Source organism: Parasteatoda tepidariorum, chromosome 1 (genome assembly GCF_043381705.1).
Source record: "Parasteatoda tepidariorum isolate YZ-2023 chromosome 1, CAS_Ptep_4.0, whole genome shotgun sequence".
In the NCBI taxonomy this organism is placed as follows: domain Eukaryota; kingdom Metazoa; phylum Arthropoda; class Arachnida; order Araneae; family Theridiidae; genus Parasteatoda; species Parasteatoda tepidariorum.
Window position 1 is genome coordinate 66,141,382 of NC_092204.1, and position 24,760 is coordinate 66,166,141.

The following is a 24,760-nucleotide window of genomic DNA, read 5'->3' on the forward strand; positions in this document are numbered from 1 at the left end:
ATGAATAAAAAAAAATTTAAATTTTGCGACTCGTTGTATTTTTGAATATATTAATTGGTAAATATGATGTTTAATATCACTCTGTGTTAATTTTATTCTTAATTATAACTGATTAATTTTTCAGACCAAACACGTGTGCTGTAGAAGAAGTTCCAGGTACAAATAAGAAATATTGGACGGAATGCAAGTACTGGATGAACAGAGAAATTTGTGGAGTCAAAACGCAAGTCATTTTTTTTACTAAATTCTTTAAAAATTTGTTAACTTTACTCCAATTTCCAAATAATTTATTCAGATTGCTTATTAATTTGATGAAAATTTTTGAAGTCTAATTTTTTTTAGTTTTGATTTAATATGCTGAATTCTCTTATAATTAATAAACGAAATTTGCTTTAAAGAAATACAGTTATTGCGCCAGCGTACTTTTATTTTACACAAAAATCGCTATTTTACATTAGACAAAAACCGCAATTTTATCTGAACCAAAAATTATAATTACTTAAATGTCACATATTATATGAATAAAATTGAGAATTACCAAAATCGTGAATAATTTATTTATACCTCTTAACCACTTAACCTGAATGCATGTGCATGCATAAGGTGTTTCGTAACGATCATCCTTCGTGCATGTTTTTAGAGTTTTTTGTAAGAAATGAAATCAAAATTTCTTCTGAGTTTTCCTCGTAGCAGAGCGTCTAGTGTTCCCTTAAAATTGTTATAGTGATAATTAACTTAACATCAAAGCAGTGGAAATTCATTCGGTTCAAGAAGCATTTAAATGCCAGAAATTTTTATCCCATTCATAATATAACGCTTTATATGTATTTGAGTTATCGCATCATTGTATATGATCAGAAAGTTAACTTATTAAAAATCTCAAATACGTTTTAAGTCACTGTAATAATTTTTAGGGACATTGCACCATAATTAAAAACCTTTCTCATTCAGATGTGTAACTTATATCACTGTCTCAACCAGAGAATCTCAGCACAGTTTAATGTTATATTATTTATTTTAAATGTGTGAAAAAAAGGAAAATTTTAAAATATGTTTCTTGGATTGAAAAACTTTATGGATTAAAATGATAAGCCACATTTTAAAGTTGCTCAGTTGCGAGCGTTAAGGAAACAATTTCATGAATTTCACATTAGTAATAACATATCACTGTTTGTCCTGCTGTATGAAGAGTATATTTCAGAATCTATCAGGAAACAATATTAATGATTAGCTTGATGCAAAAATGTCATCTGTGTAAAAAGTGTGACCTATAACTACATTGCTCCAAGCCTTATGATATCAGATACTTTATTCGTGTGTTCAAATCATATTACCGATTCAGAAAATGTTACAGGAAAGTTTCAATGATGATATTAAATTAGAGCAGTATTCATTAATTTTTTACAAATTAGCTTTTCAAGAAATTAAAGAAAAACTTTTTTTTTCTTTATCTTTCATTTATTTGAATATTAAAAGCAATTCCATTCATTTGCAATTCATTAGCAATATTAAAAGCTTAATAGGAATTAAAACTAATTTTGCTAAATTTTGATTACAATAAAATTTATTTACCTAAATGTTAATTAACTACAAAGTTAAAGATTTCAACATGTTTAATATGGTTAGAGGTGAAGTAAATTCAATAAATACTAAAAGTCTGCATGCATTGCAACTTTAAGTTTCATTGCAACTTAAGACATTTCATTTTTCACATCAATTTTGTTTAATTTCTTAAATCTTGATAAATAACTCTATTATGTTATAGTTAAACTAGTTACCTGCAGCTAAACTGAAATAGTTAGAAAAAAATTAACTATATTATACCAAAAAATTTAATTAAAACTCACGAGGTTTTAACTATATAGAAAACCCTAATTTAACTATATAGAAATCAAATATACATTTAGATATATGCTTTTAATTTGCATTTGAAAAAATATGTAACTTATAATAATTATAAACAAATATGTCCTCAAATGTTCTCATAAGTTTATCAAGATGAATTTTGAAATAAGCATTTTTAATTAAACTTCCTAAGCATTTTTCATAATATCATAATATTAAATTAGTTCCACTCAAAAGTTATTTAAGTTACTTCCTTTCAGTATTTTAATTTCAATAAAGTAGTCATTTAGCTTTTCGTGTTTAATCCCTTTGCTCGAATTGAAATGTGTTTAAGTGCTACCAAAACAATTTTCAGTTTGTTAAAATATTCTTAATATAGTATTTTAAATACATCCATACTTGTGATTTGCACGAAGAAAAAAATTCTGGAAAAACTACAGAACTGTATGATAATGACATTTCTGGCAGAAAAAAAATCAAAACTCTAATTAATAAAACCAAAATATATGATATTTAAAGCATTCATTTGGTAATTTTCCCGTTCATATGGTAACGGTTTACCAGGGAATTCTGATTTTTCAAAATTATTCATCTTATCATCATGCATTTATAGATCTTATTACTAATAACTTTTGATCTAAGGATCTGATTTTCGTACAATCTTAATGATTCGTGAGACTAACACTAAATATACTAAAATATTTCTTCAAGCGATATTTTGAGTTACAAAATCAGACATAAAAACGTACTTTCTCTGAAAGAAACAAACTTTTTTTCGAGACATTGGGATTCTTGACTCTCAAAATAACGGCGTAATAGCAACTCAAAAAAGAAACTTAACGTTCAACTTAAAGTTCACAATATCTAAATCAGAAGATAGATTAAAATTTTGGGTTCCTCCACTTTTCACGTTTTTCACCATATCTTTAGAATTGTTTAAAAAAATAAAATAAATTCTTCACACAGTTATAAAAATCATTTATTTTGACATAATTCAACTCAAAATTGTTATTTATTTTTATTTATTACAATTTAATATTACGTATTTTAATAATTGTCAAAAAAAAATTTTAATGACAAGGTGTGCACAACGCTCAAACAGAATAACTTTTGATCTAATTATCGGGTTCTCACGTTCTACAACTCAATCGTAATGACCTCAAAGCTAATTAATTAGTGTTAAAGATAAGCATTTGCAGTTATGCTAATTAATTAATGGTAAAGTTGACCTTTTAAATTACGAAATCAGACACAAAAGCGCACTTTTTCTGAATAAATATTAATTTTTTTAATGGATTCAGATTTTTGACCCTCAAAATGCAGGTGGTAGACGCAATTTGGAAAATATTTTCCCCGTAGTTTGATCTGGAGAGCGGTTCATAGTTTGAACCACTTAATGTTAATTTTATTTTTTGCGTATTTTGTCATATCTAGAATACATTTTAAGCGAATTTGAAACATTTTTGCATACAATTATAAAATTAATTCATCTAAATATAATTCCATGCAAAATACAACTTTTAGTAAATATATCTTATTTTTTATTACTTTATTTAAAGATGGTCAAAAAAATTTGAATTGTAAAAAATACAATTTTTTACATCATTTTAATGAATGTAATTCTACATAGCTAAATACAAAATTTGAGCGAAATCGGCAGAAACCTGAGAAATCTAATTTTAAAAATGCCTGATATTTAAAATTCGATTTCTCAGGAATCCATCGAAAAAAAGGTATTTTTATTCAGTACATTTTTGCGTACTTTTTTAACGTTTTAAAGTACGTTTTTGCGTCTGATTTCGTAACTTAAAATATCGTCTTCTATAATAAATTAGCATATTTGAGGTCACCCCTCAAACTATTACGATTGAGTCCTACAACGTGAAGATCCGATCATTAGATCAAAAAATATTCAGGGTAGTCCGTTTTTTTAAAATTAGATTTCTCAGGTAGTATTCGACCGATTTCGCTAAACTTTTCACTTGCAAAGTCACCAATGTTGGCTCCCCCTGTATACCACCAGTAATTTGCAATCCAGAATGAACTGGCGAGATTTTGTTGTTCTTTTCTACACTGCCATACATCAACAGACATAAAAGTTTGATGTTAAAATATGTATGTATATTTTTAATAGTATAATAAGGATAATCATATTTAAGTTTTTAAATATCTGTGAACTGTTTTAAATGATTTTATAGTATATAATTTCCATTTGCTTCCATTCAGTTAAGCCTAGATCAAATTTGTCTTAATATTCAAGCTGTGCTATGCTCATGTTTGACTTACAAACAAATCTTATTTTAAGAATTAATTTATATATGCATTTATTTCATGATTCTCAAGTATCGTAAAAATAAATTTACTGACTCTTATGTGTATCATATCTTACTGCAATTATAAATTTATTGTTCTTGAATAACAAAATGGTGGCGGCCATTTTACACCAAGTAGTGTAGAAGAATATCCTTGGTTTTTGGTGTATAGGAAAACACCTAGATCCAGGATTTATGTATGAGGTTTCACTGCACCATTTGAGTGATAAGTAGTTGCCACCACTTTTGGTTCTGTGATACACTAAGTTTTTTTCTTACAATGTGCATATATTTAAGTAACTAAATGCTCTTTATTTCTATGTTTTTAGAGTTTTGAGATACGAATGCTGTGAGGGATTTCATCAAATAGCAAGAAACGAAGGATGCAATGGAGGTAATTAGAAAACACTTTTTCGTATCCACGTGGAATTAAAAATAAGAAGCGTAAAATTTCACTTTTAAAAAAAAACTGTTTATTGTTCTGAAGGGATCCTGCAATAAAATACCCTCTGTCGTTTTGAAAATCGACTTGAAATTCGCTTATTTGAAATTTTTCAAAGAATGACAAAATATTAAAGTAATAGTAAAATTAAACGCAAATTAAAACAACTTTTCTAATTATTGATTTTATGGAACCTAATATTTTTAGGGGGATTCTAAATTCATACTCGATATCTCTCAGTTTTTATGCGATTTACTAAAGGATAGACAACAGTTGAGACTCTCAGAATAAAAATAGCTGATCAAAACCAAACACTTGAATTTGTNATATATATATAAATTGAGGAAGAATACAAAACAAAACACAAATAGGAACATACAAAAACACATACATTTGGAATGCAGAATGGATGTCATGTGCTTACTAATATCTTGGAAAAAGGATTTTATTTCATAACCGTCGTCGAACAGCTGACCATTTTTTTTGAGTTTATGACTACTAATGTTCAACTCCATAGCCTTGTAATTTTAAACCCGGTCCAGAAGACAAGGTAACTCCTAGATCAACTATTGGGAGAAATTTGCCTTCGTGGAGGACTTTTTGATGAAGCTAACCTGCATTTGCGTTACACGGAGAGGAAAACCTTAAAAACCTCCCACAGTTAGCCTGACGGCAAGGGTACTTTAACCCATGATCCGTCTACCACAGAGGATATTTTACAACAGCACAGTTGTTCGTCCGAGCCGGGTGCTTAATTCATATCGACCAGCTATCGCAGGGATTCGAACCCAGTTCACCTCATTGGAAGGCGAACGCTGTATCCCCAAGACAGTGTTTCAGAAACTTATGACTTTTGTGTACCCTTTCTAAATTTTTCGTAACGCTGTGTACCACTAATAAAAAAATGAATGTATTTTTTTACTATAAAAAAATTTCACAAAAGTTAAAAATCACAACTGGCTGTTGACACAAATTATTAACTATTAACTCTGAAAAAAATAGCCAATAGAAAAATAAGTAATCGTAAATTTTAATGGCTAGCTTTGTTTTTGAACAAAATTTTTTGAAATTTTCGTTTGTTGCAAGATATTTCGTATAAGAACGCGTACCCCCGCTAAACTGTTCCCGTACCCCTGGGGGTACGCGTACCACACTTTGGGTAACACTGCCTTAAGACACCGCGGCTCTTAATTTCACAATTTGTCTAAATTTAAAGCAAACATATTCTAAAAAAGGTTTGACTCACAAAAAGTGAAAATAATGTTTAATCACTCGCCAAACTAAATTATTGGAACCATATTTTCTAGATTTGAGCTACAACTAGGATAAAAAATGCAAATCCGTAGAAAACACATTTTTGTGTCTGATTTCGTATCTTAAAACATCGTCTGTACAAATTTATCAGCTTTTTCATCTTAGTAAGAATGCATTTTATTACACGGCCATTCATTAAGATCGAAAGTTATTAATGTGTTCCGTTTATTTATTTATTTTTTTCTCACCTCACTACTTCACTTCATATTTAAGTAAGCTAAGTAAGCTTCATTTTTTTAGTAATTTTTTTAGCATATTCCAAGTAAGCTAAAATACGTTTTATTTAAAAATTACCAAACATTCATATTTTTTTAATTATTTTCAGTGAAACCTATGACAGATGTAGTACGAACAGCTCGGGATATAGGAGCTACAGTATTCGTCGATTATCTGAACGAAGCAGGACTCACCGATCAACTGAAAAGCCCCGGTGAAGCAATTACTTTATTTGCACCGACAAATGTGGCTTTTGAGGTATGCATCCAAAATCACTTCAAAATAAATTTCCTCATTTTTACAATATTTTTGTAATGAGGCAGATTTAATGTCATATATAATTATCGTCGTATCATGTCATTTGTTGACTCAATTATTCTATTATTCATTCTGATCCATTTAACCTTTTGACGCAGAATTTTCATTAAACATATTTTTCACACTTTTTTTCATCATTTTGCGCAAATTTAGGTCAAAATAAGTAAAAATATTAAATTTACCATTTTAGTAATTTTTTGTTATGAAATACGGCATTGGTCACCGGTGTCTCTTTATGCATAAAAAAGTACAATTTTCCAAGCATGACTCACTTCCGAACAATAATTTTTCCGATTTGCTCTTATTTAGATCTAAAAGAAACAGTAATTTGTGATAGAAATTTATTAATAAATTTTTAAATATAAATGAAAAAAAAATTCAAACTGCTTTTGTTTGGATTTTATATTTTAGAACAAATATAATTCCGAGAACCTAACAGATTTTTTAAGCCACTATTAGACTGCTTTTTATGTTTAAAAAATATCAAAATTTATGTTTACTTGTCATTAGAGTGCAGGAAAAAAAATATTTAAAAGGGTCTCTGCCGGTGAGGTTAATAAAAAGTAGTAAATTTCACTCTCGGTACTTTCGTTAGTCGAATCAACTTATCTATATACACTTAACCAAAAAATATGTTCTGAAATTAGCTAAATATACATTAAAACGTGATAATTATTGTTACAAAATATTATTAAATTAATACTTACTGGTGAAGAATGCTATCATGAAAAGACTGGTTATGTATTAACGGTTAAATAACGTTAACATTAAATAACCGAAGTTTAGTAGCTAACACTTAAGTATACTAATAGACACTTATAGTAGCTAACACTTAATTTTTCAAAAAAAATATCGCAGTTCCAGCAATAGATTCAAATTAGAAGCTTTATATTAATACTATTCCTCTAATAGACATGTTTTGTTCTTCCTAAATAAAGCAAACTATTAAAAAAAATTAGTATGCAATGCAAATCTAGAGAATGGGTACCTATTTTTGAGCGCCAGTTTCTTGGGATTATTTGCTTACTATTATGTTACTTGTTACTGCTCTTTTGAAAATAAGTACTCTTAAACGGGATGCTGGTCACTAAAGAGTTTATTATATTAAACAATAATTTTACTTATTTCAGCAGATTTAAATTCATACAGTGAACGAAATGCCGTACTTTTTAAAAAGGATTAATTGAGCAGTTTTTGTAACAGGAACACTAAAAAATTACACTTCATATTGCATTTTCTTTACAGATTTGTATATAAATCTTTTTTATAATATGGTACTATTTATTTCACTATATGACATACTATTTCACCTACCAAACTTAGGATTTCTTGATTTCAACTGAAACTTTTTATTTGTATGTTTTCTTTAATTCTCCAAACAACAATAAGTATTATCTTTTGACTTAATGTTTTTCCTGATAGAAATATTTTTATAGACTAAAACTAATTCAGCAATAAACAGCCCAGGATTTCCTAATAAATCCAAAGACAAACGATAGAAACATAATCATTAAAGAAAAACAAACAAAAAATTTATTTCTGTCTTTTTCTGACAATCATCCTTATTAGTGTCATTAAAGTTATTTCTTACAATAGTATGACATGCATCTGTATCGGTCATGATATTTCAATTGTTCTTAAGGAAATGCAAAGTGCTATTATCCCCACCTTTTAAATTTGTTGTCTATTAAATTAAGGAAATTTACTAAGAAAAAATTATTTGTTAATTTAAATACTAATATGACACAATTTTTGCTAATGTTCGTGATGATTGTTACAAAAATTGCTTGCTCTATACAATTATGAAATTCATACTTATAATCCATCTCCATAAAATATAGTTTTAATTCTTTCGTTATTGATATAATCAAATATGTAAATTTTGAGATAGTCTCAGAACTTTTTAAACGAGAGCAATCAAAATATTATAATGTGTTTTATAAGAATGATATATTTTCAGCGACTAAGTCCAGCTGATCAGGAAACCCTTCGAGTAAGTCTTTTAGAACGTGAATCGCCATTTTTATTGTATCACGTGGTCAGCGGCAGAAAACTTCATTCTAAAGATTTCAAAGGTGAACAAGAAATCGAAACCTTAAACAGAGGACATAAACTGAGAATCAACAAATATAATCATGGAGTAAGTGGCTTTATTAAAACATTTAATGCAACATTAGTCCACTCAATTTTATATATGGCATGATACAATCTAATATCAATTGCTACTTATAATATCAAAGTAATTTAACTTTAAATACTTTGATATTATAATTACTTATAATAACATTTCATAATCAAAGTGTTTACTTATTTCTTAATTTATATTATTTTGTAAGTAATATTTATCAATGTATTTAAAATAATCTTCGGGAGAAATAAATAAAAAATAAAAATGCAATCATTATTGCTTTAATTTATTTTACAACTAAAAAAATAATGTGAATCAATGGCAGTCAGTTAAGAATAAGTGACAGTCAAGCAAATTTCAAGCAGTTGTCACTGATATTAATTTCTTACATGAACTAGTTATTTTGTAACAGTTCTTTTCGAATATAAAAGGTGTACCTCAAACTCCGCTCTTGACACATATTTACAGAATCCTAACAAGAAATAAAAATTCTTCATATCTCTCAGCATTTATTAATTAACAAATTATGTTCTTCATTACAAGAGGTTATTGTAAAAGCTTTAAGATAATGTTGCTTTTTTATACTTATTTTCAATTTGTATTTATAAAAATATTAATTTATCGGAAAACAAATATTTTCTATCATAGATGTAGGTGCGATTAATCTAATAAACTTTTTTTTATTTCACTTTAATTCTAACTTATATAATTTGTAATATTTTTAAGCAGAGCTGTGGAGTTGGTAGTTAAAATATTCGTCTCCTTTATACGCACATTTCTACATAAATAACCTAATCATATCGTTACAAAAAGATTTCTTTGGTTAATATTTATGAATTGGAAAACTATTATAAATCATTCATACAATTCATTTATCAATTATTACTTCATTAACATCGATAGTTCAAAATTTTAAAAAATATTCTGTGATCTCTTTCATAACAGAAAATAAACTTAAAAACGTTGTAATAAATTAAAATCTTTGAAGTTTGATTGTAATACGTTTGCGATAAGTGAAAATTTAAATAATTTTCAAGGGAAAATAGAATTCAAATTTTCAAAGGAAAATAGAATTCAAAGGAATTTTAAAAGGAAATTTCAAATAATTCTTTAAAGTAATATTTTATGTTCACTTCTTAAAAAATATTTGCCTCTTTAGTTCTTATGACATTTAAAACTTCTTTTCTTTTTTTTTTAACTTATGAGACCTTACTTTCAACTAACTGGAGTCGGAGGTGATTAAATCTGTCCGACTCCAACTCTAAATCTCATAACCCTAGTTCTAAGCATGTTCTATGTAATATTATGCATAAGTTTTATTTTTTGAAAAATAAGACCTAGCATAATTTATATCACTCAAACAGATGACGAAATTATTTTATTATCAATTTTTTTCTTTTTACTCTCATTGTCGCCACCCTATAGTAATTATGGCAGGTACAAATGTTCTAAAATGTGTGAGGATTTAATCATTCTAATATTTTGTATAGATGACTACAGTTAACTGTGCTCCAATGGTCCGAAAAGATCAGCAAGCCACTAATGGCATTGTTCATCTAATTGACGAGGTTCTCATTCCTCCGTTTGGAGCTGGTGGTCGACCCTCCATACCTGAAACGCTATTCAGTGATGGCCGCTTCAGAGAAATGTCCAGATTTATGTTGACATCCAATTATGTGAATGACTTGCGCCAAGGTGGACCTTTCACTTTGCTAGCACCAACAGATGAAGCTTTTCAGAGTATTAGTGCTAGCGAACTAGATAGAATTACCAGTGATCCGGAAGCTCGTTTGGGTGAGTTTCTACCTCTAATACTAGATGTCCAAAAAAGAGTGTATGCTTTTTTTTTCTTAAATTTCAATGTTGTAAAAATATATATAATGTTGTGAAAAAGCAACAATTATATAGGAAGCAGCACATCTGATAAATGTGCCACTTTTAAATACGAATTTCGAACCAGCTTTCATTGATTTCTTTTTTGTGTAATCACATTTATGTGACAACAATTGATCTTGTCGTAAAGATGACCTCGAAATCACTTTTAGAGATGCACCGATCTAATTTTTTTGAGGTCAAGTCTATCCTAAATCCAGATTTAATGCGTCAGAAAATGTCTAACATTTTAGAAAGTTAGGCTTCGCAGATAATAAAAATTATTTGAAATAATCTATTTTCTCATCAAGATACTTTATATAATTTCATATTTAAAGCGTATTTAAGTAATAATTTTTATACTTCTTTATATTTAATAACTTAGCAGAATAGATATATAGATATATGTTTAGTTTGAGGATCGTAATCACGTGCATCAGCAACCAGAAAATTTCTTTCATTTGACATGCCCGTCAAATTTCTATCATTAGTATGGTTGATTGAACGACATTTGACTCACATTCGAGTATTTTTAAATTAAAAATTATAACATCAAGTCTATAAACATTAAAGGAAGATATTTGACGTTGTATCTGTTGTGTTTTCATAATTTCCGAACTTCAAGAAAGTCGAAATACAAAGTTAGTAGGAAAACTAAAACTAGTTTTCCTACAGACAATTATGAAATTTTAGTACCCATAATGACATATCGTACTTGAGAAAAAGCACGAAACTCGTCTAACGGTAATAGGACTCTAATCTAGAATCTGTCACTTGCATATTTCATGTCGTCACTAGACAAAAGTGACTTCAAAGAGGCTAAGAGTATTCAATTTTACTCACCAGGAAATCTGAATATTAAAAGATTTAGTTTCAAATATTATTGAATTACTGGCAATAAATCCAAATTCAATTCCTCATTCACAAACAAATTCTATCATTTGTTTCTTCCTCTATAATATACTTTTATTTTATAACCACAGTTGAACAAACGGCCCTGAGTGTGAAAGTGACCCGCCCTATAAACGGGTTGTGGTTGAGTGAATGGCGTGGCGGAAGTCGAATTCCTGGCCATAGATGGCACCACTGAAAAGCAGGAACAATCGCACCCCCACTGCCCTAACAGGCATACGACAAAAAAAACGGCTCTATTTTGAATTTACGACAACCGATGTTCAACTACCAATGTTCAATGAGGCTCTAACCCATGATCCGTCTACCACTGAGGATATTGTTCGTCAGCACTGTGGTCGGTGCGAACTGGGTGCGGAATTCGAATCGACGAGCCATCGCCGGGATTCGAACCTGGTTCACTTCATTGGAAGGCGAAAGCTCTATCCCCTCAGCTACCAAGGATCTAAATTACTATTATTTTATAATTTATAACAGTCGTTGAACAGTCGACCGAATTTTCAGTTTACAACTACCAATGTCACGACTCCGTAGCCCTGTAATTTTGAACCCAATCCAGAAGAGAAGGATACTCTTGAATCGAGTAAAGAAGAAATTTGTCTTCGTGGAGGACTTTTTGAAGGAACTAATCCACATTTACGTTACATGGAGAGGAAAACCACGAAAACCTCCCATGGTTAGACTAACGGCAAGGGGTCTATAACATATGATCTGACTACCACTGAAGTTATTTTACGTCAGCACTGTGGTCGGTGCGAACTGGCAGAGGAATTCGTATCAACCAGGAATCGCTATGATTCGAACCTGGGCCACCTCGAGAGATGTACTCTATCGCCTGAGCCACTACGACTCTATACAATATACTTGTTGCACGAATTGTTATTGACGAACCTTGTTGACTTCTTCATTCGTGACTTTGTTCAATTAAATTAAAGCAATTTAAAATGTAGGCTTTATAGCTTTAAGAGAATTATTCATGTTTTGAAAAACTTAAAAGAACAAAAAGAAATGTAATCATATTTAACGCTACTTTGCCTAAAGGAAGTTATTTTGACTGCTTTTTAACTGCTTTTTCATTTGCAAAAAATCTACAAATAATAATGCATAAATTAATATTTCCTTTCCAAGTGAAGTAAATTTTTTTATTGTTAATATTTACTAATAACTTGTTATATAACTGTAAATAATATAAAAGATATTAAAAATTAATTAAACAGATTTCTTTACGCATTATTTGTTCTTTCACAATGCAATCATTTTGACTGCTTTTGGACAATATAGGTATATACTAAGTTTCAGTCCTTCTAGTGTTAAGAAAACATTGATCTATGTTTTTTTTTTCTTTCTTTTTTTCTTCTTTTTTTTTAAGAAAGAATATGGTTTTCTTGCTTTGAAATTTTCAAAGGCGCTTTCGACTATGGTCAGTGCAAACCAGGAAAAGCAGTACGATTCAAATTTAAATAACCTACGTTAATTGGAATATTTTCACTGAGTCATATAATTCCCAAAAAAAACAAACGTTGGAAACTTTTTACAAATGACCCATAAGATAAAAAGAACCTTCAAGAATCACTTCCTCAGAAGCATCTTGAATATAAGAGGAATATATGAATATAAGATGACAGGGAAAAATAATGAGAAGATTAATTTAACTTTATACTTCCGGTTTAAAACACTTTTTAAGTTATTATATTTAGTAAGTATTTAAGTTATAATACTTGCATTAGTTTCTCGATGAATTATAAATAAATTGCGACCATAATGTATATTTTATGTAAATTTTGTTTATTATATGAAATTTTGTATTGTTTAAATTGTTCTCTTCATAATTTTGAACATCTTATTTATATAGCTCTGATGAAAAACCATATAATTCCACATACTGTTTGCATACCAGCTGTGATTGACACTCACAAGATGAAGAATATTGCTGGTCAAAAGCTGCAACTCTCCTGCAACCAGTCCGGCGTGTATGTAGAGGATGCAAAAGTGTCAAAAGATCAAATGATGGCTAAGAATGGAGCTATAAGTGTTATTTCAAAAGTACTGATACCCGACAGATGTAAGTCTTATAATTTTTTTAATGAAATTAATTAAGATTAAATTATATTTTCATGTTTTTATAACCGTCGTTGAACACTCAACCCAATTTTTTGGGTTCACGACTACTAATGTTTAACTCCGTAACCTTGTAATCTTGAACCCGATCCAGAAGACAAGGAAACTCATATATCAAGTATTAGGAGAAGTTTGTCTTTCTGGAGGACTTTTTGATGGAACTAAATCGCATTTAGGTTACATGGACAGGAAAACCTCCCACGGCTAGCCTGATGGCAAGGGGACTCTAACCCTAAGGATCCGTCTACTGCTGAGGATATTTTACGTCAGCACAAGTCGGATGTGGAATTCGTATTGACCAGCCAACGCTGAGATTCGAACTCGGTGCACCTCATTCGAAGGCAAACGCTCTAACCCCGGAGCCATCACGGCTCTATATTTTCATGTTGTTTAATTTCGGTTTTTTTTCTTAAACTATTTCAAATATTTGGACGATAGCTTTGACATGTCATTATCAGGACTCCACGATGGATGCGAATTTTTTTTTCGGTTATATCACGTAAAATCATCACGTCGGTTATATCACGTCGGTTTTTTAAAATAACTCAGGTACCATTTAAGCTTCATCAAAATGAATAACGATTTCAAATTCACTACTTTAAAATCGACATAAGAAGTTTTGTTTAATACCAAGATTTTATGCTACATTTTTACACTTTATGTGTTCTTTATGTTAGCCTTCTTCTTTAAATAATATGTTTTAAAAGAAATTATAAGGACATAGAATTCTTAATTGTATTGTACTTTTCAGCCCGTAGCGTGATGTCTTTACTGGCAAGGCGTCCGGAACAAGTATCGACATTTACTCGTTTGCTGAGAAAATCTGGCGTCGAAGCTTATCTCAACAAACCCAATATCTCAGTTACTGTCTTTGCACCTTCCAATTATGCATTCAATCAAATGCCAGAAGAAGAATTTTCTTTACTGGATGAAGATCAGCGGTGAGATTTCACTTAAGTTTAGTTTTTTTTTAGACAGTGCAAAAGGACATCAAATTTCTCATTCTTATGGAAAAAAAATGCTCTTTAAACTGTTTCTAAGGCTTTTAGAGCTGATATAAAAAGACATATAAGCGAACTTTTCATAGAATGCAGAATTTTAATTGTTCTGTAATGCTGATCTATATCTCTTGCTTAACCTAAAACAATCGCATGATGTTTGACAATTAAATACCTACAAGTGACGTCATCGTTAATCATAAATCATGGCATTTGCCGCTTCAGAAGCTTTAAGGTCCAATATACACGCGTGACGTAGCTTACATGCATCCAATTAGATCCGATTTAAATCACGTGGTTAGGCATAATCACTTCACCTCTTTCTGAGTTGCAAGTGTAAGTACACAATTTCTATGTAACCAACAAAGAATTCCTAGCTTTTGTCTACAAGAACTGCCAAAATTTAACTTTGAAAGAATCAAAATAAAACATGTCAAAAGAATTTTTTTCAATGACGGGCACTTGGGTTTATTTCCCATTGGCCTCAGAAATGCCAGAATTACTACCGTGGCTTAGGCACCAGTGCCTAAGCCACGGTGGTGGAGTAGGGTTGCCCACGTCATACAACCGCAAGCCCATTTATAGAACGGGTTATATTCACACAATACACAACATTGAACACAAAAATTTAAATATTTAGAAAAATAAAAATACAAGTTCAATGGCGCACGAACAACATGTCCATAATGGGAAAGCGCCCCTAGCAGCGTAAGATGACATTTCCGGTCATGGTTTCTTATGTAATTCTTAATCTCTATGGTGTGTCTTACTTCCCCTTGAAGTTTGACGCAACATTTACGGAACATTACTTATAATGTCTTTAAACTCGTACATTTCGACAAAAAGTAGACTGAAAATTTCGTTCAGAAATAAAACTATAACTTGAAGAGAGTATCTGGCTTCAGATTTAAAATCAGCGATATGAAAGTATCTAAAATCTGTTAAAAAATCTCATGCAACGAAAAATAAAAATTGTTCGCCAGTGTAATTTTAAAAGAATACAAATTGCAATGTTTAATAATAAAATCTAGTAGCGTAATGTTAAAAAGAGGTGTCCATTTGATGAGTTACTCACGCATTTAACGCTTTTTTTAGAAAACTTGAAGAACTAATGAAGCACCATGTAGTCATAGGAAGAGTGAAAACAGAAAGTATTTCAGATAATCAAAATGTGGATTCAATTGATGGTCGAAATGCCCTCCGCTTGAAAGTATACAGAAAAGTAAGTTGTACTCTGTATGTACTCTGTAAATATATATGTTTTAGTATGTACTCTGTAAATTGATCAAACAAGTTATTTGCGAACTTAAATTATATTTTTTGAAGAAAGAGTTATTCCATTTCAATCGAATACAGAATTCCAAAATGATTTAAATATTCCGAAGAAGAATCAGAGCTTTGATAAAAGAGGGGTTACTAATATAAACGAGAAAAAAAAACCAATTTAGTTATTTTTCTTAACCTTTTCAGGGGCGGCAATATAAACCACAATGAGAAATATAATAGGTTTTATCTCTTAAACAAAGTGAGTTTTAATACCTCACTTTTTATTTCGAAAAATATAAAGTAAATCGCTTCATTGTGGATATGCATACGATGACTATAATTCTCTTAGCTTTTCATTATAACGAACTGCTGCTAGCAAAACTTTTTCAATTTTTTTAAATCATTATTTTTTTCTATTGCAGTTGAAGTTACTGCGTCTAACGAAATTTGAGAGTGATAACAAACAGCTTTAACGAATGAGAAAATTTCGGAACGAAAAAGAAAGATATCGAGTCTGGAGAGCTTAATTTCAAACTTCGTCTAATTGTATCAAGCTATTTTTCGTTTCAATTTTTTACTACCAAAAAAACGCACCAAACGTCACCGAAAATGCACGAATTATTAATTTCTTTAAAAATGAAAATTGAAATTTATTTTAAGTTAATTTGAAAAATTTTACAAGAAATAGCAAAATAACATTAACTGTTTATATGCCATATAATTGATAAAAGTGTTAAGTATAGCTATATTTCTCTCCTTCTCTCTCTTTCATTTTGTTACGTTTGAACTAACAAACTTTATTGAACAAATCAGAAAATGGATAACTTCAAAAATAATTAGAATAAACATATATTCATCCCCCAGACGATGTATCCTGTCCAGATGATTAAGTAGAAAAATACATAACAAATTTATTTAAAAATAAATAAATAAATAAAATAGAAAAACTAAGAATTACCAAGTATTTATACGCATAATACATACACTTATTGAAACTTGTTCAGACACATATTTGAAAACTAAATACATATCGCACACAACATACTATACATTTATAAATAATATGTTGTGTGCGATATGTATTTTTACTTCTGTCAATAAATATTTTTTTCAACCATAGATAAATTTTGAAAATTTCATGAGTGCCTTTTCTTTAAAAAATTATGTGTGCTTTTATTTCATGATGTGTGCTTATGAGTGCTTTTACCTTTAAAAAATCCTTACTGAATACTAGGAAAAAAAACTGTATGTTTTAAATTATTGTACATTTTATTAGTTAGAACTTTTCTACAATTTTTGAGAAAACTGTTAGGTATTATAAGTAAAATAGGTCTATAATTTGATAAACAGTTGTCACTAGATTTGAAAATGGTAGTTAGGAAATGTTGCTCTTTTTTAAAGAATTTAAAAATACCGGATGAATTAATTGAAGTGTTTATGAAATTCGTAATTATAAATTATAAAATTGGCATTATTAATAGCAAATAATCGTTTATTAATTTTATATTAAAACCGTCATAATCATAGGAACTATTCTTAGTTACATGGGAAATGTTGATCTTTTTAAAGAATTTGAAAATGCAGATGAATTAAATGAAGTGTTTATGAAATTTGTAATAAAATTGGCATTATTAATAGCAAATCGTTTATTAATTTTATGTTAAAACTGTCATAATCATAGGAACTATTATTGGAAAAAGAATGTATTATGTCGAGTACATCACACTCATTTAGTTTAAAGAAGACAAAAGAGGTTAAACTTGGCAAAATATAAATTTAAAAATTGCTAGAAGTGCTGATTGCATTTACAAATGTTTTATTATATTGACAGGAAGAATCATAAATGCTTAAAATTTCAGGCAAAACAGAAGACTTATTTTTGTCACCAATATATTTACAAGATTCCATTTTTGATCATTTGAATTATAATTCATAAATTTGCTTTCAAAGTGTATTCTGATTTTGAAGATTGAATGACATTTTTCAATTCACTGACCAGATCCCAAGGATTTTTTCTAATTTCTTAAATGGTTTTTTTTCAACGAATTATAAGCAGATTTCTTTTAGTTATCCAGTTTTTTTAGGTCGTTTGTTTAGTTTAACTGAGTATTTGGAGGTTCTTTTTTGTATTGATAGGTTTAAAAACTAAATTCTCAAGAGAATCCTTAAAATTCCAGTCAAAATTGTAATTCAACAAATAATTATAAAATTCAGTACAATTTATTGACATTACATTTATAGTTTTGTTAGTTGTTATTTATTATTTTAATTGTATACACTACAGAGAATCGAATAATGATTAGTAACATCATTTATAAGTATTTTTGATTTAACTAAAAATTTGCTAGTTTTGACTAAAGTATAATCAATGCAAGTGGAAAATTAAGAATTTGCTCTGGTGGATTTGTCAGTATAGTTTTGAAAATCAAATTGCCTTAAAGTAATATATTCATGAGAATGAAATTTAATATTTAAATCTCCTATGAGTACAACATTGGGATATTTGAAGTCACAGATAATTACATTTAGTTCAATATTAAAAAAAATCCATTGCAAAATCATGCTATCGATAAAGAGAGAAATAATAACTTTTACTCTTTACTATACAGTAATAAAAATTAAGCTGATATAAAGTGTAATTTTAATTTAGTGAGGTTTAGAAATTTTTCAGCAAAGACAGCAATACCATCAACGATTATTATTTCTATAATAAAAAAAATTATATCATTATTATCGACTGAATGAATCTTTTTTCATTCAGTCGTTATATAATTTATAATTGTAGATCCAATAATTGTAGATCTAATTTCCTAATTCATAATTGTAGATCCAATTATAAACGATTATTATTTCTACAATAAAAAAATTTTATCATTATTATCGACTGAATGAAAACTTTTTTCATTCAGTCTTAATATAATTCATAATTGTAATTCTAATTTCCTAATTCATAATTGTAGATCCAATTTTCAACGATTATTATTTCTACAATAAAAAAATTATATCATTATTATCGACTGAATGAAAACTTTTTTCATTCAGTCTTAATATAATTCATAATTGTAGATCCAATAATTGTAGATCTAATTTCCTAATCCATAATTGTAGATCCAAATTTCAACGATTATTATTTCTACAATAAAAAAATTATATCATTATTATAGACTGAATGAAAACTTTTTTCATTCAGTCGTAATATAATTCATAATTGTAGATCCAATTTCCTTATTCATAATTGTAGATCTTATTTTAAGTCAGAATTATAACTGATATATTATCAAAAATATTTGTGAATTCAGAAATAAAATTGTCTAAGTTAACTTCTTATATTGACATATGAAATATTAACTATATATTATAATATAATTACATAAAATATTAACTTTTAACTTACCGGTTGACGTTCGAAAATGACTTAAATCATCCAAGTTTTCAATGTCTCAATAATTTGGCAGTCCGGAGAAAATTAAGATATTTCATTAGATGAATGAAATATTGTTGATGTTACTTTCTTGTCTTTACACTGTAAATTTTGGATAATTCATCTTTTCGTATAAATATTTTCCCGTCTCGAATCTAACAGAACTTCAATCCCTTTTCAACTTTAGTTGTTCGCGAGTAACAAAACAAAGCGTTAAAATCAGGAGTGCTTATTGAAATAAATGGGCGTTGCAGTGTTCAACTTCAGATGCTGTTAGTTTATGATATTTTAGTTCATCTCGTTTAGTTCGTCTCGTATTGTTTTGCATTTTACTTAAACAACGATAGATTTTGGTTTTTCTTAATTGAAACTGGGAACTCAGTGGGCTATGATTAAATTCTCGACTGTCTGGGTATTGAAAAGAGTATCAAGCTGGGATATTTTCATTTTCAGATTCTTAAGCTACTGTTCAAAATTCGGTCTGCGAGAATACTGTTTTAATTAAAGCATATAACTTCGTATAGTTCGCCGATTTCTTTCTTTATTGCGCAGTTTCCGCGAGTTAGTTCATCATTCCTTGCTTGTAGACTTTTGGTTTTATTTTGAAGTTCTGTGATAGAATTTTTTAACTCCTTCATAACTTCGCTGCTGAATGCAAGTGAATGGGTCAGTTAAGTGAATTAGTTATTGATGAGATTCTTGAGACCTTTGTTTAGCTGTAAAATATCATCTGAAATATCTAAATCATGACTTGATTTACTAATAGATTTACTTAGATTTAATTAACTATTTTTTTAAAAGCTAACTCAAAATATTTGGTTATTTAGCATTAATGTTATGTGTAATATATACTTTGGATAATTAAGATTAATTTTGAAAGTAGGAAAAAAATACATGCCTATGATTTCAAGATTCCATTGGATAAAAATATAATATATATTTGTATATTAATATATATAATAATACAATAGTTATAAAGTCTAAAAATATTTTTAAAAAAATAACGGGCTAGCAAAAGCATAAATAAAATAAAAGAAACACATAAAGAGATAAATTTAAAAAAATAAAAGCAGACGATAAAATTAGAACAGAGAGTTTGATAAATTTAGACTTTCAGCCAATCATTACAAACTATTACCTGGATGTATCTAATTACGTTAGGTACAGGAAATCTATTATAAATCAAATGTTCGATGCAAATAACAAACTGCTGCAAAATATAAATGAATACATTGCAAATTCTCATCAACTATTTGCGTTATATTAATTAGTACCCTACTCCCCGAAATTCTTAAATTTTTCACAGAAAAAAAATGGTATCAAATTCTTTTGCAAAATACCTCAACATTTGGTCTCACATACAAAGAATATTATTCAAAAAATTATTATTACAGCAAAAAATATTTCCGTAGTAGAATTTCGCAGAATAAAAAGGGCGATATTTTTAGTTTTGACCCTGTGTGTGACCCAACTTATATTTATTTCGTTATTCGTAGAAGTTATTTATTTACTAGTTTATATTCATTTATTGTTGGATTTATTCATTCATTTAGGAGTTATTTCATTCATTAAAAATTTCAGTTAGTAACTTCTATTTATTTTATTTCATTTCATTTGATCTATTTATTCATAGGAAGTAGGAGTGGAATCTGCAATTCTCGAAGATTCTGATATCGAAGGTCAGAACGGCGTTCTTCATATTATAAATAGAGTATTAACACCACCAAATCACAGCGTCATGGAATTACTGCAAAGCAAGGTTGAATATAGGTAACTTATCGTTCACCAAAATTAATATTGCCAATTCTTTCTTTTTTCCTTAGTAATTTATAATCTTTAACTGTATATATTTTTGTTTTTATATAATGCATTATAAAACATTTTATTTTATTTTACTTTATTTTATTCATTTTTTTTATTTTATTTATTTATTTATTTTATTTTATTTATTTATTTATTTTTTATTTATTTTTTTATTTTTTTTTATTTTTTTTTTTAAGTTTGGAAACTCTAACAATAATTTTTTAACTTCTTCCGAGATAGGGTGCCATCCCCTCTGCAGAGGATCAAAATTGTGATGGCATGTCTTCGGATCATCCTCAGGGATGTTTCCCAGACCGTCGCCAATAGCCCATTGTGCAGCTCTAGTGCGGCGTAAATTAACTACAACAACAACATCTTCCGAGATAGAAGTTAGAACTAATTGAACGAAAAACAGTTTTTAAACTTTCCAACAACGTCTGATTCAGAGCCGCGGTGACTCAGAATTCGAATTCCAGGGGTGGCTGGTCGATAAGAATGCTACGCACGTTTCGCACCAACCACAGCACTGAGATAAAATATCCTCAGTGGTAGACAGATCATGGGCTAAAATCTACTTGCCATCAAACCAACCGTAGAGGTTTTCCTCTCAAACACAAATACATGTTAGTTTCATCAAAAATTCATACACGAAGGGCTAGTTTAACCCAATGCTTGATCCAGAGTCGTGGTGGCTCAAGGGATAGAGGGTTTTCCTTATAAGGAGGTGATCCACATCCCAATCCCAGCAGTGGATGTTGATATGAATTCTGCTCTGAGCTTGCACCGACCACAGTGCTGACGTAAAACATCTTCAATGGTAGACAGATTATGAGTTAGAATATCCTAGTCATCAGACTAACCGTCGAAGGTTTTTGTAGTTTTACTCTCCATGTAATGCAAATGCGAGTTAGTTCCAATCAGGGGCCCCCATCAGGGGGGAAGGTGGGCGTACGATGCGCCCACTTAAAGCTTGGGGGGGGGGAATTTTTACACTAAATAAAACGAATAGTTTGGAGGGGATGGGGGCCACTGGTTCCAATGAGTCTTCCACGAAAAGTAGTTTTTCCCAATGCTTTATTAAGGAGTTTCATTTTCTTCTAGGTGTGGTTCAAAAATACAAGGCTACGGTTTAACATTGACAATCGTAAGCTTCAAAAATGATCGACTGTTCAATTCTGATAATTAAATAAATTGAAAAGACTGATTAGAAATTTCGGTTTGTCAACTATTTCCATTTTTTTTCTCTTTTATAAACGAAACGTGCAATGTATGTTATCTTGTTTTCGATATTTATTATAAAATAACTAAAATAAGGTTTCAATAGCATTTTTTATGATAATGACTGGAATTGGGTTCTCAATCATAATAAATGATGCAAATCATCGACATAAGTTTGTTAACTCGAATCAATGTGACTCTCATTTGAATCAATAAATTCGAATTACATGATTGGAACCAAAATTCTAACAACTTAATCAGGCTTCTTAAACTTTCTGTATTCGACTCCCTTTTACTAATGGTCCCGCAGTGGATCATTAAAACACGGTTCCCAGCAAATCACCGAAATCAAGCATCACTGGCTGCGGTTACTGTGCGGGTGGGTGACCACTTGAATCAGTCTAAGTAGGGACCGAGGGTGTGCGGTATTGGTCCTCGTTAAACTGTTCTACCGTAAAGTGCTCGACTTCGCGTGCAGATCGTCGGGCTACCGAAGCAGGAGTGCCATCCCCTCTGCAGAGGATCATCCTCGGGGATGTTTCCCAGACCGTCGCCAATAGCTTATTGTGCAGCTTTAGCGAGACGTAAATGAACTACAACAACAGCCCTTTTACTTATGATACGTTGGGATGGTTATGTTAATATAGTTACAAACTGTAAACTTCATAATACGTTATGATGAATGATTGAAATTTATTGTGGCTAAAGCAAGAGGTACGATTTTTCTTGTTTTCCAGTGGCGCCATCTATGGTCAAGAATTCGACTTCTATCACACCCATGCGTCACACCCGTTTTTAGGACGGGACGGGCCCATTCATACATCCACATATCACGATTTTGACTTGAACCAGAGAACGATCAATCTCCAATTCAGTACCCCCAGAGGTATAATTTGTTGAGGGAATATAGAGAACTTTGTGATCCGACAGATTTAACGTGCTCCAGTCACCATTTACTACACAGTTTCGGTCGGCTGGATGCGAACCCCCGTTCTCACGAACGTAAGTCTATTGCCCAGCCAACCATGACATACCGGCCCAGCCGAGATCATACACTTGTAATATCATCTGATGTCTTACTTGCCCGACCCGGAACATATAGCTTAACTTACTCTCTTTTAATTTATTTCTCACTATTATTTTTAATTCTGCGAAATCGCAACTAATTTATTTCATTCTAAAATTCGTCCCGCAGTGGACTGATCGTTAAGACACGGTTCCCATCAAATCACCGAAGTCAAGCATCACTGGCTGCGGTCAGTGTGCGGGTGGGTGACCACTTGGATCAGTCTGCGTAGGAACGGAGGGTGTGCGGTATCAGTCCTCGTTAAACTGTGCAACCGTAAAGTGCTGGACTTCGCGTGCAGGTCGTCGGGCTANCACTTGGATCAGTCTGCGTAGGGACCGAGGGTGTGCGGTATGGGTCCTCGTTAAACTGTGCAACCGTAAAGTGCTCGACCTCGCGTGCAGGTCGTAGGGCTACCGAAGCGAGGATGCCATCCCCTCTACAGAGGATCAAAATTGTGATGGCATGTCTTCGGATCATCCTCAGGGATGTTTCCCAGACCGTCGCCAATAGCCCATTGTGCAGCTCTAGTGTGACGTAAATGAACTACAACAACAACAATCATTCTAAAATTCGATAGTGCAACAATCATAGATTTTCCAACAGAAAAATCTTTGTTCAAAAAATTATTATTATTAAATAACTAATTTGCCTGAACTATTCTATTATCAAAGCATTTTATCTGTTAAAAATCAAAAATTATTTTAAAGAAACGAAAAGTTGACTACAGAAATTTTTTAGCTAATTTTTGTCAAGAAATAGAACAGATTTTGTAAAGCAACACTCTCTCTTTATAATCAATGATTACGATACATAATTCTCTCCATCTCCAAAATTGACGGAACACATTATTTAAAAAGCTCTGGTCAATTCGTATCTTAATCGTTCCTATTTCTTTAACTTGGTTGATAATTCATTTTACAATTAATTAAGTTCGGTACCATTTCGGAGATTCGAAACTTTATTTTAGCATCAATTATTGTTTGGAATATTTAAGTGTCGAATAATAATTCGGAATTCGAATCAAATTTCTTTCATTCGAATTTATTTAATAATCATTTTTAATTAATTTTGTTATAACTAGTATAATAAGATATCCAATCTGAAATCATTGGTTACAAAGACGCAAGAACAATTTAATTTAAATCCTGAATATTAGTTATCGATGCCTGTGAGACGGCTAGAACGAAGTGTGTTTTTCAAGGCAAAATTTTCATTTTCAGTCTTCGCATATCAATTCCAATCAAGAGCAGTTCTTGCAGTGATTGCTAATCCCATACATTACAAAAATGTCACGCGCAACTTTTATTTACCACAACTAAGGTATTGAAAATACTCCTTTCTCTCAACTTGGCATTCCGTTTCAATGATCTGAAAATTAACATTAATTAACTCGAACAAAAAAAAAAAACAAAAAAAAAGGTTCGGATCGAAAGGTACAAGATATCCTCTTTCGAATGGTCTTAATCTGTTGACATTTGAGAGGCCATTTTTTGAAACGCAGAATGTTA

At 30.2% G+C, this 24,760-nt stretch overlaps 1 protein-coding gene across 1 annotated transcript in view; it reads left to right on the forward strand.

The window, feature by feature from the left end:
* Positions 1-24,760, forward strand: part of LOC107448735 (transforming growth factor-beta-induced protein ig-h3-like) — a 44,928-nt gene that overhangs the window by 17,658 nt on the left and 2,510 nt on the right. The window contains exons 2-10 of the mRNA XM_016064040.3: positions 125-223; positions 4,487-4,551; positions 6,239-6,387; positions 8,408-8,587; positions 10,066-10,369; positions 13,212-13,421; positions 14,229-14,418; positions 15,571-15,697; positions 20,796-20,932. Coding sequence (XP_015919526.2) covers positions 125-223; positions 4,487-4,551; positions 6,239-6,387; positions 8,408-8,587; positions 10,066-10,369; positions 13,212-13,421; positions 14,229-14,418; positions 15,571-15,697; positions 20,796-20,932 — 1,461 coding nt within the window. The remainder of the gene's footprint in view (positions 1-124; positions 224-4,486; positions 4,552-6,238; positions 6,388-8,407; positions 8,588-10,065; positions 10,370-13,211; positions 13,422-14,228; positions 14,419-15,570; positions 15,698-20,795; positions 20,933-24,760) is intronic.